The following is a 14,566-nucleotide window of genomic DNA, read 5'->3' on the forward strand; positions in this document are numbered from 1 at the left end:
GTCCCCACGCCTGTCCTCTCTGTCCCCACAGCTTTTGTCCCCCCGTGTGTCGTCCCGTCCCGTTCCTCCCCCCCCCGGTGCCCCCTCTCTCCCTACAGCTTCTCCCGCCCCCCAAGATGTACCCCCCCCACACCTCGAGGTCCCTCCTCCTCCCCAGGCCCCCCCTGTCCCCACGTCCCGTCCCGTCCCCGATGTGTCCCCAGAACACCCCCTCACCCCGGGCCGGGTCCCCCCCCTCAGGGCGCCGCCATGTCACCCCCTCACCCTTTTCCCGCCTCCCGCCGACGAGTCCCGGCGCGGACCAATCACAGCCGCTGCCGCGCGCCCCCTGACGGCAGAGGAGGGGCGGGGCCGGGGGGATTTAAAGGGGCCGCGGCGTCTCTTCGAGCAGCGCGTGGAGGGGGGGGAGGAAACAGCGGGGAGGTCCCCCCCACCCCGGGTGTGCGTCGGAGCGGTGACTCCGCCGGTGATTCTGCCCCTGCGGTGAATTAGGAAGTCGCCCTCTGAAAGCGGGCGGGATCAATTGGAGGGGTCACCTCTAGGGTGGCATTGCCACTTTAAGAGAGGCGGTGCGCCCTCCGCGGGGGCGGGAAAGCGGCGCGTGGCTGCGATGGGGCAGGGACCCACCCGGGACCCGCCGCCCCCCCCCCCACACAATGGGTCTTGTGGGTGTCCGTGTGTCCCGTGTCTCCCCCCCATAGCCCGGTCCCGGGGGTGTCCCCATGTCCCCCCCACCCCCCCCTCGATTCCCGCGTCCCGTGGGGTGTCCGTGTCCCCCCCACCCATCCCATACCCACGTCCCGTGGGGTGTCCCAGTGTCCCCCCCCGCTATACCCAGGTCCCACCCCCTAACACACCCCCCTTTCGCCTTACCGGGGTCCCATGGGTGTCCCCCCCCATAGCCGGGTCCCGTGGGGTGTCCGTGTCCCGTCCCGTGCCCACCTCCCACCCCCCCACGGGTCCCGTGGGGTGTCCGTGTCGTGTCGTCCCCCCCCAGGTCCCGTGGGGTGTCCCTGTCCCCCCCCACCCCATACCCGGCTCCTGTGGGTGTCCACGTGTGTCCCCCCCTCCCCCCCCTTTCCCTGTTCCCAGGTCCCGTGGGGTGTCCGTGCCGTGTCCCCCCCCAGGTCCCGTGGGTGCCCGGGTCCCATGGGGTGTCCATGTCCCTGTCGTCCCCCCCCACCCCATACCCGAGTCCCATGGGGTGTCACCGCCCGCCCCCCCCCCCCCCATCCCGTGGGCGCCCACATCCCCCCCTTTCCCCATCCCCGTGTCCCGTGGGGTGTCCGTGCCGTGTCCCCCCCCAGGTCCCGTGGGTCTCTGGGTCCCATGGGGTGTCCATGTCCCTGTCCCCCCCCCCCCCCCGTACCCGAGTCCCATGGGGTGTCACCGCCCCCCCCTCCCCCCCCATACCCCCATCCCATGGGTGCCCACATCCCCCCCCTTTCCCCGTCCCCGTCCCCCGTGGGTGCTCACCTCCCCCCAGGCAGGACAGTGGGTGCTGCGCATCCCCCAGCCCCCCCCCCCCCTTGGATCGCCCCCAACTCCCCTCTTTGGGCTCTCAATCCCCCCCATCTCCCCCCCCCCGGCCCCGGTTTCGCCTCTCTTTTATTATATTTATCTCTGTGTTTTCCTTAGCGGCCGCAAAAGTTATTTTAATTTTTTCAGGATATTAAATAAAGGCTGCGGCGGGGGGAGGGGGGGGGGGAGTTGCTGTGGTGGGGGGCCCCACATTCCTCACCCCTTACCCAGTGATGGGGGGGGGGGGGGGTGTTAGGGGGGGGGTTGATAGGAGACAACAATTTTGCCGGCGCCGCCATCGAAGCCACCGCGGCGTTGGTGTGGCCTTGTGGCGTCCCTTCCCTTGGGGCCACCACCACCACCCCCCCCCCAAAAAAAAAAAAAAAAAAAATTAAAAAATTAAGCCGTCTTGGGGTAACGAGGTGGGAAAATCTGGGAAAAGGGCGGGGGGGGGGGTGTAGTTGGGTGGGTTTGGGCGGTTGAGCCCTCGGTGGCCACTGGGTCGGGGTTTGGCAAGGGGACGGGGTGGGATGCTCTGCGTGGCACCGGCCCACCCGCGGTGAGCGGCGGCGGGTTGGTTTGGTTTTTTGTTGTTTTTTTTTTTTTGGGGGGGTGGGGGAACACCCCAAAATGAGCAAATCTGTGTCCGGGAGGGGAGCGGGGGTTGGGGGGCTGTAGGGAGAGCTGGCACCCGCCACCCCAAATTCCCGCGGGAGCCGTCGTGGCACCGGGCTCCGGCCACACCGGGGATGCTGCTGTGCCTCAGTTTCCCCTCCCTGCGTGGGGGGGGGAGCAGTGTGTGTCCCCCCCACACCTCTGCGGGGACACCCGGGTCCCGGCCAGCTCTGTGACCGCGGTGACTCAACCCGGGGGTGGCACCGGGGGCTCCGCCACGCTGGCACAGGGACCCGCTGCCATCCTTGTCCCCGTCCCCATCCCCCCCCCCAGCCATGGGGCAGTGGGTGCCAGCAGCTCCCCACCCCCTCCCACCATTCCCCCCCACTCCGTGCTGGCGCAGGAGCCCATTTCCGCCTCCCTTTGCCTTTTTCCGCGGTTTTGGGTGGGTGTTTTTTTTTTTTTTTTTCTGAAAAACCCCAGAAAAAACCCCAAACCGGGGCTGGGCGCATCAAAGGGTTGGCAGGAGCTCAGGGCACTGGGAGGGGGGGTCTGGGGGGGGGGAGGGGGGGGTGTCTGGGGTCTCTGCCAGCCCTGCGGCACCCAAAATTGGGGTGTCCTCGGTGCCACGTGGCCCCGACACGTGCCCACGCGCTGCCACGTGGCCGCGGTGCCGCCGTGGGGAAACTGAGGCACGAGGCTGTGCCACACGTGTTTTCTTGCTCACGCGTGTTCTTGCGCACACGCGTGTCCGTGTTCCCGCGCACGGGTGTCCCTGGGACTGCGGACGTGTGGGGACACCAGGATGTGGCATCATAGGGTCCTGGGGACATGGGGACACCACGATATGGTGTCAAGGGGACACTGGGGATATGGGGTCCTGGGGACATGGGGACACCGGGACACGGTGTCATGAGGTCCTGGGGACATGGGGTCCCAGGGACATGGGGACACCGGGATGCGGTGTCATGGGGTCCCAGGGACATGGGGACACCAGGATGCGGTGTCATGGGGTCCTGGGGCTATGGGGTCCTGGGGACATGGGGACACCAGGATATGGTGTCAAGGGGACACTGGGGCTATGGATTCCTGGTCATATGGGGACACCGGGATGCGGTGTCACGGGGTCCTGGGGATATGGGGTCCCGGGGACATGGGGACACCAGGATGCGGTGTCATGGGGTCCTGGGGCTATGGGGACATGGGGACACCAGGATATGGTGTCAAGGGGACACTGGGGCTATGGATTCCTGGTCATATGGGGACACCGGGATGCGGTGTCACGGGGTCCTGGGGACATGGGGTCCCAGGGACATGGGGACACCAGGATGCGGTGTCATGGGGTCCTGGGGACATGGGGACACCAGGATATGGTGTCAAGGGGACACTGAGGATATGGATTCCTGGTCATATGGGAACACCGGGATGCAGTGTCATGGGATCCTGGGGACATGGGGACACCGGGATGTGGCATCATGGGGTCCTGGGGACATGGGGTCCCAGGGACATGGGGACACCGGGATGCGGTGTCATGGGGTCCTGGGGACACGGCTACGGGGACATGGGACCATGGGGTCCTGAGAGCGGGAGGACAGAGGGACAGGGGACTGCAGGGATATGGGGTCCCGGGGCTACGGGGACGTAAAGCAACAGGGTCCTGGGGACACAGGGACAGGGGACCACGGGGGGGGGGGTGGGGCCACCAGGAGCCAGCGGCGTGTGGCCGCGGAGGCAGAGGGACACAGGGATGGGGGCCAGAGCCAGATCGTCCCCAACCCCACTCAGCTCCTGCCACACACACAGCGCCCCCCCCCGGAGGGGGGGGGGGGGGGGACGGACACGACAGTACCCCCGAGCGGGGCCACGTCCCCTCTGTGCCTCAGTTTCCCTCGGAGAGCCCATCCCTGTCACGAAACCGCCCGGCCTCAGCCCCGCCGGCGCAGGAGAAGGGGGGGGGGGGACACGGCTCTGCTTCCACGCCTTAGCGATCCCTTTATTGCATTTTTTTTTGGGGGAGGGGGGGACGACACAGCCAGCTAAAAAAAAAAAGGGGGGGGGGTGTTACATTAGTGCCTAACGAACCGGGCGTGCTAACGAGGCCGGGGGACGGAGGAGAAGGGGCAAACCCTGTCCCTGAGCATTGTGCGGGGGGCGGCGAGGCGGCCGGTGAGGATTTTTTTGGAAGGGGGGTGGGGGGGGGAAGTAAAAAGGGAGGGGGGGGTTCACCCTGCCACCCCCACCCCACAGCGAGCCCCAGATCGCTCAGACCACCCCCCCCCCTATAATTTAAGACATAAATTATAATTGCTAACGAGGAGCTGCTGCCAGAGCAAAGTGGGAGGGGGGGGTTATTTTTTTGGGGGGGGGGGGGGGGGGCAGCACCCCGTAATAAATATCCCCGGATGAGGATGAGGATGGCGGAGGAAGGCTCAAATCTCCAACAAACTGCTGCCTTCGGGGCTGCCGGCATCTTTCCCGGGGGGGGACGAGGAGGATGACGACGGCGGCGGCGGTGGGCGCTGGGGCGAAGCGGGGGGTTGTTCCCCGCTGGCGGAGGGGGTGGGTTTGGGCCCCCCGTTTTCCCCCAGGTGGGTTTTTTGATGTTTGCTGAGGTGGTCGCTGCGGGTGAAGCGTTTGCTGCAGAGGAGGCAGGTGAATTTTTTCTCCCGCGTGTGGGTCCGCACGTGGCGTTCCAGCTCGTCGGAGCGGGTGAAGCGTTTGCCGCAGAAAAGCCAATTGCAGACGAAGGGGCGTTCGCCCGTGTGCCACCGCAGGTGGGCTTTGAGGTGCGACGCTTTGCCGTACACCTTCCCGCACCCCGGAATGTGGCAGCTGTGTACCGGTTTCCTCCGATTTCCCCCCGCTCCCCCTAACCGGTCTAATTCTTGACAGTTAGGACAATCGCAGGCCGGGCGACCCCCTAAGGAACCCCCCCGCGGACCTTTAGGGTTTTCACCCGGGTTGGGTTTAGGGGTCGGGGGTCCGGCGGGATTGCCGGTATAAGGCGGGGGGTTAAGCGCCCCGAAATCGGAGCCGTAAGCGGGAAGCGGGGGGCTGAGGGTGGGTTGAGCCTGCAGCGAGCCCTGCAGCCCCTCGCTACCCGTCGGCCCCCCCAGCCACCCCCCGTTCGGGTGGACGTCCCACCAGGAGGGCGCCGCCGGCCCCGAACCCCCCGGCAGCCCCCCGCCGATGCCGCCCTTGTACCAAGAGCCGTAGGGATGCGGCATCTCCAGCGAGGGGTAGACCCCCGGCAGGCAGTCGCCCGGTGGGTGTCCCTTGGCCGTCACCACCACGGGGCCACCCAGCACCTCCTGGGCGCCGGTGGGTGCCGGGAAGGGGTGACCGAAGGGACCGTAGTCGGGGCCGTAGGGACCGGGGGATGCCTGGGGGCTGGCGGAGGGCGAGAGCAGCCCCGGGGCGCTGGGGAAGGCGGCCGTGTAGGAGTCACCCATGGCGGTGGCGGTGGCGATGGCGGCGATGGCGGTGGCGGCGGTGGAGGGGGACGATGAGGATGGGTGGGAGCACCTGGAGGCGGCGGGGACGGCGTCAGCGGGGGAACGGGGCCATGGTGGGCATCAGCCTGCGGGAAGAGGGAGGAGAGGAGGGTGAGGGCGCGGGGAGGAAGGAGGTAAAGGGGGGTACCCGGTGGGGGGGGGCACCCAGTGCGATGGGGTGAGTGGTGTTAATGGGGTGACTGGTGCTATGGGGTGCACAGGGCTGGGGGGCACCCAGTATTGGGGTATCAAGGACTGGGGGGCACCCAGTGCGATGGGGTAACGGGTGCAATGGAGCACCCAGTATTGGGGTATGAAGGACTGGGGAGTACCCAGTGCAATGGGGTGAGTGGTGTTAATGGGGTAACTGGTGCAATGGAGCACCCAGTATTGGGGTATCAAGGACTGGGGGGCACCCAGTGCAATGGGGTGACTGGTGCTATGGGGTGCACAGGGCTGGGGGGCACCCAGTATTGGGGTATCAAGGACTGGGGGGCACCCAGTGCGATGGGGTAACGGGTGCAATGGAGCACCCAGTATTGGGGTATGAAGGACTGGGGAGTACCCAGTGCAATGGGGTGAGTGGTGTTAATGGGGTAACTGGTGCAATGGAGCACCCAGTATTGGGGTATCAAGGACTGGGGGGCACCCAGTGCAATGGGGTGACTGGTGCTATGGGGTGCACAGGGCTGGGGGGCACCCAGTATTGGGGTATCAAGGACTGGGGGGCACCCAGTGCAATAGGGTGATTGGTGTTAATGGGGTGACTGGTGCTATGGGGTGCACAGGGCTGGGGGGCACCCAGTGCAATGGGGTGACTGGTGTTAATGGGGTAACTGGTGCAATGGAGCACCCAGTATTGGGGTATCAAGGACTGGGGGGTACCCAGTGCAATGGGGTAACTGGTGTAATGGGGTAACCAGTGCCATGGGGTGCCCAGTACTGGGGGGCAATCGGTATTGGGGTATGAAGGACTGGGGGGCACCCAGTGCAATGGGGTGAGTGGTGTTAATGGGGTGACTGGTGCTATGGGGTGCCCAGGGCTGGGGGGCACCCGGTATTGGGGTATCAAGGACTGGGGAGCACCCAGTGCTGGGGGGGGGACACACATATCACCCAGTGCAATGGGGTACCCGGTGCTGGGGGGGGGCATCCAGTATTGGGGTATCAAGCCCCGGGGGGCACCGAACGCAGCGGGGTGTGTCACCCTGGGGGGTGTCCATCGTCACAGAGCACTCACGCTCCGGTGACACCCCCCCACCCCCCCCCGGGTGACACCCCCCGCCCCCCCTCCTCCGGTGCTCCCCACTCCCCTGTGCCTCAGTTTCCCCCCCCAGAGCTGAGAATGCCCCGGTCCCACCCGCAGAGCGGAGAGAGCCGCGCAGGGGCTTCTCCGAGGGCTCATAGCAGGATTGGGCCCCCCCCTCCCCGCCGCCCCCCGCCCCCTCCCAATCTCGGCTCCTTCAGCTTTTATAGCTTTTTAATCGAATTACGCTGCGGCCTCCCCCCTCCCCGGCGACTTCCTCTGCTTTTATGCCCTTCATGGCTTTCAGCTGCCGCGGGCTGAGACCGGGCGTCACGAGCTGCCCCCCCCCTCCCCCCATCACCCCCAGTTTTTCCCCTTTATTTTAAATTTTTTTTCTTTTTTTTAAATTTATCTTTACAATTGAAAGAATTTTCCAGTTTGGAGTTGGGTTGGTTTGGGTTTTTTTTGGGGGGTGGGGGGGTGGGGCGGGGGTGTCATGTGTATGTGTGTGTGTGTGTGTGTCCCCCTTCTTTTTTTGCTGTGGTTATTGTGCCTATTTTTAAGCCGGCCCCGGCCGCGGCCGCAACGCGCTCCCGGTTTTCCAAGGATAACAAGGGCCAGGCCTGTGCCCCGGGAACGCTGCCCTGCCGCGAGAGCCGAGGTAATTAAAACCAGGGCGAGCGTCTAACGGAGGCACGCTTAAAATAGTGTAAACCTCCCATAAATCAGCTCCGCTTGCGCCGGGAAATTAGGAACGGGGCGGGAGCCCCCGGGGAGCCGGGAGCTGCGGGCTGAGAACGGCGCGAGCTCATTGCACGAGTGGCTGCGGCAGAGCTGCCGGGACAGAGCCCGGGGGGGGGGTGGGGGGTGACAGGCGGTGGCTCTGTGTGGCTTCTGCTGTGTCGGGGAGACCGACCCCTCCTCTGTGTGTGTTTGTGTGTCCCCCTCCCTCTCTGGAGCAGCCCCCCGGGGTGGGACGGGTCCAGTTCCTGCTCTGGGGGTCCCCGATTCTCCGTCCCTTGTCCCCGATCCCGGTTCCTGGTCCTCAATCTGTGTTCTCCAGTCCCTGTCCCCCCATGTTCCCAATCCTCCATCTCTGGTCCCCCAAGTCCTCAGTGCCTTGTCCCCGAACCCCAACCCTGCTCCCCTGTCCCCCGTCTCCCAAGTCTCGGGTCCCCAAATCCCAGCCCAGTCCCTTGTCCTCAACCCCAGGTCCCCAAACGCCAGCCTTTGTCCCCAATCCCATGTCCCCACACACCAGCCCTCGTCCCCAATCCCTGGTGCCCCATCCCATGTCCCCAAACCTCATCCCTCGTCCCCAATCCCTGGTCCCTAATCCCATGTCCCCAAACCCCATCTCTTGTCCCCAATCCCTGGTCCCTAATCCCATGTCCCCAAACCCCATCCCTTGTCCCCAATCCCTGGTCCCTAATCCCATGTCCCCAAACCCCATCCCTTGTCCCCAATCCCTGGTGCCCCATCCCATGTCCCCAAACCCCATCCCTCGTCCCCAATCCCTGGTGCCCCATCCCATGTCCCCAAACCCCATCCCTCGTTCCCAACCCCTGGTGCCCCATCCCATGTCCCCAAGCCTGGTCCCTCTTCTCAACGCGCTGCTGTCCCCATCCCTGTCCCCAGTGGGTTCCCCCTCAGCCCCTGCCTCAGTTTCCCCCGCCACCGTGTCCCCGAGCCCCCCGATGTCACCCTGCCACCAGCAGCCCCCGTCCCCTGCCCCCGGGCGTCCGGGACGCCCTGTCACCCGCGGCCCTGGCTCCCCCTGCTCGCACGGAGGAGCCGTCCCCAACTAGGGGACAGTCCGGGGCGGAGGTGGCACTTGGCACCATCCCCACACCCCTGTCCCCTCCCTGGGGGTGGCAGGATGCAGGTCCTGGACCCCAGTGTGTCCCCTTGCGGGCATGGGGACAGCAGGGGGGAGGATCGGGCCCCCGTAGAGGGGATGGGGGACAGTGGGTCCCCGTCTCCTGGTCCCCAGGGCTCCCAGGGACCGCGGTGGCCTCCCAGGGACCCGTCTGTCCCTGGGGTGGCCCTGTGCCAGGGACGGATGTGGCCCCCATCACCGTGGCCTTGGGGACAGATGTGTCCCCGAGGGGTGCCAGACTCTTGGGGACGGATGTATTCCCATCGGTTGGTCTGGGGGTGCCATGGTCCGGGGTGGGGGGGACACGGATGTGTCCCCATCCCCGGGTCTGGGGTGCAATGGCCCTGGGGACAGACGTGTCCCCACCAGCGGGTCCCGGGGGCACCGTGGCCCCATCCGCCCCCCTGCCAGCACCCAGGGCTCAGCACTCCGGGGTGCCACGGTGGCCCCTGGGCTGGGTGCTGGTGGCCAGTGTGGTGGTGGCAGCGGTGACAGGGTGGGGCTGGCCGGAGGGGGGGGCACCAGGGGACACCACCCCACCCCCCATCTAGGGACAGCCACGATGTCCCCGGGCTGAAAATATCCCCGGAGCCACCGACCCCCACCCCTGGGTCCCCTCCGGGCCGAGTCCCGGGAGGGGGGGGTGTCCCCTATCCCGGGGGGGGTCCCATATCCCAAGGGACCCTTCCTGACTCGGGGCGGGGGGGGGATTTCTGACCCAGAGGGTCCCTGTCCCAGGGGATTCCCCATCCTGGGGGGGGGTATCCCGTATCCTGGAGGGGGTCCCTCATCCTGGAGGGGATCATTATCCCGGAGAGTCCCTGTGGGGGGGGTTCGGGGGGTGTCATTCTCCCCAGAGGGTCCCTGTCCTGGAGGGTACCATATCTCGGGGGTCCTCGTCCCGGGGGGGGGGGGGCTCCCCCATCCCAGAAGGTCCCTATCCCGGGGGGCTCCCCAATCCCAAAGGGGATCCCCCATTCCGCGGGGTCCCATATCGCGGGGTCCTTGTCCCGGGGGGGGGGGGGGGGGGAATCCCCCATCCCGGAGGGTCCCTGTCCCGGGGGACTCCCCCATCCCAGAGGGGAACCCCCATCCCAGAGGGTCCCTATCCCGGGGGCCTCCCCAATCCCAGAGGGGACCCCCCCCATCCCACGGGACCCCGTATTTCGAGGGTCCCCAGCCCGGGGGGGGCTTCCCCCATCCCGGAGGGTCCCTATCCCGGGCGACTGCCCCATGGATCCCCCTGGAGGGGATCCCCCGTCCCGTGGGGTCCCGTATCTCGGTGGTCCTTCTTCGGAGCGGGGGGGGGAGGGGTCCCCCATCCCGGAGGATCCCTATCCCGGGGGGCTCCCCCATCCCTCGGGGTCCCGTATCTATCTCGGGGGTCCTCGTCCCGGAGGGGGCTCCCCCAGTCCCGGAGGGTCCCTGTCCCGAAGGATCCCGTTTCCCGCTGTCTTCCCCCATCCCGGGGCGGGTCCCGTACCCCGGGGGTCCACGTCCCGGGGCTCGGGGGTGTCGTGTCCCCCCCGCACCCCTCACCCCCCCCCCGTCCCCCCCCACTATCCCGAAGGATCCCTTGTCCCGGGGGGTCGGGATTGTCCCGAGTTCCCCTCCTCGGGGTCCTCACCGCGCTCCGGGGGGTCCGGGGATGCCGGAGGTGGGTACCGGCGGCGGAGATGCTGCCGTCGGGGTGGCGGTGTCGCGGTGTGACGGGGTGGCGGGGTGGCGGGGTGGCGGTGTCCCGGGACTCGGTGCGGGAGGGAGGGAGCGCCTCGGCGGTCGCCCGCCCCGCTGTGCCGCTGCGGCGGGGCTGGGCCGGGCCGGGACCGGGGCCGGGAGCCCTGCCCCGAACCGCCCCTCGCCGGGGGGGGGGGGTCGGGGGAAGAGGGGGGGGGTCGGGGGAAGGGAGGGCAGGGGGAAGGGGAAAGGGAAATGGGAAAGGGGAGGAAAAGAGGAAGGAAAAGGGGGAGAGAAGGAAAAGGGTGCAAGGAAAGGGAAGAAGGGGTTGAAAGAGGGGAAGAAATTGGGGGGCGGGGGGGGGGGAGGAATGGAAGAGAGAGGAAAGGAAAGGAGAAAGGAAAGGAGAAAGGAAAAAGGGGAAAGAAAAGAAAAAGTTCGAAGGAAAGAGGAGGGGGAAAAGAAGGAAAAAGGAGAAGGGAAAAAGAGAAGGAAAAAGGAAAGGGAAATGAGAAAGGGAAAGGAGAAAAGGAAAGGAAAAGGAGAAAAGGAAAGGAAAAGGAGAAAAGAAAAAATAGGGGGGGGAAGGGAAAAAGAAAAGAAAAAAGGAAAGGAAAAAAGGAAAGGAAAAGGAGAAAAGAAAAGATGAAAAGGAGAAAAGGAAAAAGAAAATAGAAAAGGGAAAAGAAAAGAAAAGGAAAAGGTAAAAGAATAGAAAAAGCAAAAAGTAAAGGAAAAAAGCAAAGGAAAAAAGCAAAGTTGTGAAGGGAGTAAGACAGGGAGGCTGAAGGCCGGGAAGGGAGGTGGGGGCTGCGCTGGTGGGAAGGGAAAGGAGCAAAAGGAAAAGAGGGAGAAGAGGCTTCAGGGGGAGGGAAGGGGAAGGGGAAAGGGAAGGGGAAGGAGAGGATGGATGGGAAAAGCGGTGGAAAGGGGGAAAAGGAAAAGGGAAAAGGGGGAAGAGAGGGATAAAGGGGGGGGGCAGAGCTGAGGGCACCCGGGGGCCCGTCACCCCGGGGTCTGCGGGGCTGAGATGGGGCGAAACCACCCCAAAACAGTGGCAGTGGGAATGGAGCGGGGATGAGGGGACAAGGGATGGGGACAGGGGGACCAGGGATGGGGACAAAGCGGGGATGGGGACAAGGATGGGGACAGGGGGACCAGGCATGGGGTTGGGGTGTGAATGGAGCAGGGAAGGGGACAAGAAGGGATCAGGGATGGAGTTGGGAGTACCAAGGATGGGAACGGGGTGGGATGGAGCTGGGATGGGGACAAGAGGGGATCAGGGATGGGGATGGGAGCAGGGATGGGGACAGCGGGACATGGCATGGAAATGGGAGCAGGGATGGGGACAGCGGGACCAGGGGTGGGGATGGGAGCAGGGATGGGGACAGGGGGGACCAGGGGTGGGGATGGGGACAAGAGGGGACCAGCAATAGGGTTGGAGCAGGGATGGGAGTACCAAGGATGGGGATGGGGTGGGATGGAGCAGGGATGGGGACAGGAGGACCAGGGATGGGGACAGGGCTGGGGGCAAGCAGGGAGGGAGCGGGTTGGGGGGGGGCAGAGCTGGGGACAAGGACAAGGGACAATTGCAGGGCAGCAGTGTCGGAGACGAATGGCCCTGGAGACAGGGCCGGGGATCCCCCTGTGCCTCAGTTTCCCCACTTATGGGGGAGATTATTCCAACCACTCTTTCCCCCTCCGTTGTTTTTCTTCCTGTTTCCCCCTCTTTTTTTTTTTTTTCTTTATTTCCCCCTTTTCTTTTTTCTTTCCCCGCTTTTTTTTTTTTTTTTTCTTTTTTCCCCTTTTCCTATTTCCCCCCCAACACACACCCCCCCCTCCGCCGCAGCCGGTTGGGAGCCAGCGGGGCCCTTTCCCAGCCCTGAGTCAGGGTTTTCCGCTCCGGAGCTGCCGGCGCCGCGGCCGCCCGCCGAAGGCCGCAACCACCGTCCCCCCTCCCTGTCCCCCCCCCCCCCAAATCTCTTCTTCGCCAGGGCTTCCACTGCCCACAAACTGGGAGCAAACTGGGACGCCCATTCCATCCCTCCTCTTCCTCGGCCGGTGGGGTGGGGGTTCCCTAGGGAGTAGGATTTTTGGGGGGGGGAGGGGGGGGGGTCCACGAGGGTTTGGCACCCACCGGCGTCGCTGGCGAGAGTTTGGTTCGCTTTGAGGGGGGGGGGGGGAGCTGCCTGAACGCGGGGGTCCCCTAAATGGGGGGGGGGGTGCAAATTGGGGTTTGGGCCTGCCTCCGGCTTGGGGGTGGTGGGGACCCCCCCCGTGTCCTCTGGGACCCTTCAAAGCTCAGCTGGGGGGGGGGGACGCGAGGGTTGGCGGCGGCGGGGGCTGATTACAGGGCGGCGCCGGGCTCGGCCGCCCACGGGCCCCACGGCCGCGCTCGGGGCCCCCGCAATTACCCGGGTATTTATACCCCGGCCGGACGCCCGGCTGCGCTGGCGGGGGCGGGGGGGAGACGGGGGGGGGGGGGGGGGCTCCTTCCCCACCGCCCGTTCTCTGGCAGTGCTTCCCTGCCGCCCACCAGCCCTCCGGCACCCTCCAGCCCTCCCTCCTCCCAGCCCTCCTTCCTTCCCTCCCTCCCTCTACTCCTTCACCTACCCCTCCATTCCTGCACCCCTCCGTCCCTCTCCATCCCTCCATCCATTTCTCCCTCCATCCCTCCATCCATTTCTCTCTCCATCCAACCCTCCCTCCATCCCTCTCTCCCTCCATCTCTCCCTCTCCCATCCCTCCCTCCCCCCATCCACCCCTTCTCCATCCCTCCTTCCATCCATCTCTCCCTCCAGGTCTCCCTCCCTCCATCCCTCCATCCATTTCTCCCTCCATCTCTCCATCCAACCCTCCCTCCATCCCTCCATCCATTTCTCTCTCCATCCAACCCTCCCTCCATCCCTTCTCCATCCCTCCCTCCATCCCTCTCTCCCTCCATCTCTCCCTCTCCCATCCCTCCTTCCCCCCATCCACCCCTTCTCCATCCCTCCATCCATTTATCCCTCCATCCATTTATCCCTCCATCTCTCCATCCAACCCTCCCTCCATCCATTTCTCTCTCCATCCAACCCTCCCTCCATCCCTTCTCCATCCCTCCCTCCATCCCTCCCTCCATCCCTCTCTCCCTCTCCCATCCCTCCCTCCCCCCATTCACCCCTTCTCCATCCCTCCTTCCATCCATCTCTCCAGCTCTCCCTCCATCCCTCTATCCATTTCTCTCTCCATCTCTCCCTCCAACCCTCTTTCCATCCCTCCATCCCTCCATCTCTTTCTCCATCTTCTCCCTCCGTCCATCCCTTCTCTATCTCTCCCTCCCTCCCTTCTCCATCCTTTCCTCCCTCCTTCCCTCTTTCCATCCCTCCATCCACCCCTTCTCCATCCCTGCTCTCTCCCTCCCTCCATCCCTTCTCCATCCCTCCCTCCATCCATCCCTCCCTCCCTCCATCCCTCCATCCCTTCTCCATCCCTTCCTCCATCCATCCCTGCATCCCTCTCTCCATCCCTCCCTCCACCCTTCTCTCCCTCCTTCCCCTCCCCTTTCCCCCCTCCCTCCACCCCCCCCAATCCCCAACTTTCATTTACCCTCATCTGTCAGCACAGCTCACGAGTTTGGGGGGTCTCAGCCCCCCTGAAACGATTTCAGGGGTCTCAATCCCCATGGCACGAGTTTGGGGGGGGGGGGGGGGGGTGTCAGCCCCCCTGAAATGATTTTAGGGGTCTCGGTCCCCATGACACGAGTTTGGGGGGGTCTCAGCATCCATAGTATGATTGCGGGGGGTGTTGTCAGCAGGTTTGGGGGGGTCTCAGCCCCCCTGAAACGAATCTGGGGAGGTCTCAGCCCCTATGACACGAGTTTGGGGGGGTCTCAGCCCCCCGAAACCATTTTGGGGATCTCAGCCCCCATGGCATGAGTATGGGGGGGGGGTGTCTCAGCCCCCCTGAAACGATTTCAGGGGTCTCAGCCCCCATGACACGAATTTGGGGCGTCTCAGCCCCCCTGAAACGAGGGGGGGGGGGGGGATCCTCAGCCCCCATGACACGAGTTTGGGGGGGTCTCAGCAGGATGGCGGTCCAGCCCCCAGAAGCGCCGGTTGTGCCATGGGACGGAGATGGCCCTGTCCCCCCACC

The 14,566-nt window shown here is 65.3% G+C and overlaps 2 protein-coding genes across 2 annotated transcripts in view; both read right to left on the reverse strand.

Moving 5' to 3' along the window:
- Nucleotides 1-4,565: 4,565 nt before the first annotated feature.
- SP7 (Sp7 transcription factor) lies at nt 4,566-5,588 on the reverse strand (the record flags this gene model as incomplete). The annotated part of the gene is made up of 1 exon (XM_082496401.1): nt 4,566-5,588. One exon carries the CDS (start codon nt 5,586-5,588, stop codon nt 4,566-4,568), a length of 1,023 nt encoding a protein of 340 aa, XP_082352527.1.
- A 1,987-nt stretch (nt 5,589-7,575) lies between these two features.
- Nucleotides 7,576-14,566, reverse strand: part of MAP3K12 (mitogen-activated protein kinase kinase kinase 12) — a gene marked incomplete at both ends in the record, with an annotated part of 15,001 nt that continues 8,010 nt past the window's right edge. Inside the window, 2 exons of the mRNA XM_082496476.1 lie at nt 7,576-7,710; nt 10,383-10,565. Of these exons, the coding sequence (XP_082352602.1) occupies nt 7,576-7,710; nt 10,383-10,565 (318 nt within the window). The remainder of the gene's footprint in view (nt 7,711-10,382; nt 10,566-14,566) is intronic.

This window comes from Vanellus vanellus (assembly GCF_965231255.1).
Source record: "Vanellus vanellus genome assembly, chromosome: 28".
NCBI classification, from domain to species: domain Eukaryota; kingdom Metazoa; phylum Chordata; class Aves; order Charadriiformes; family Charadriidae; genus Vanellus; species Vanellus vanellus.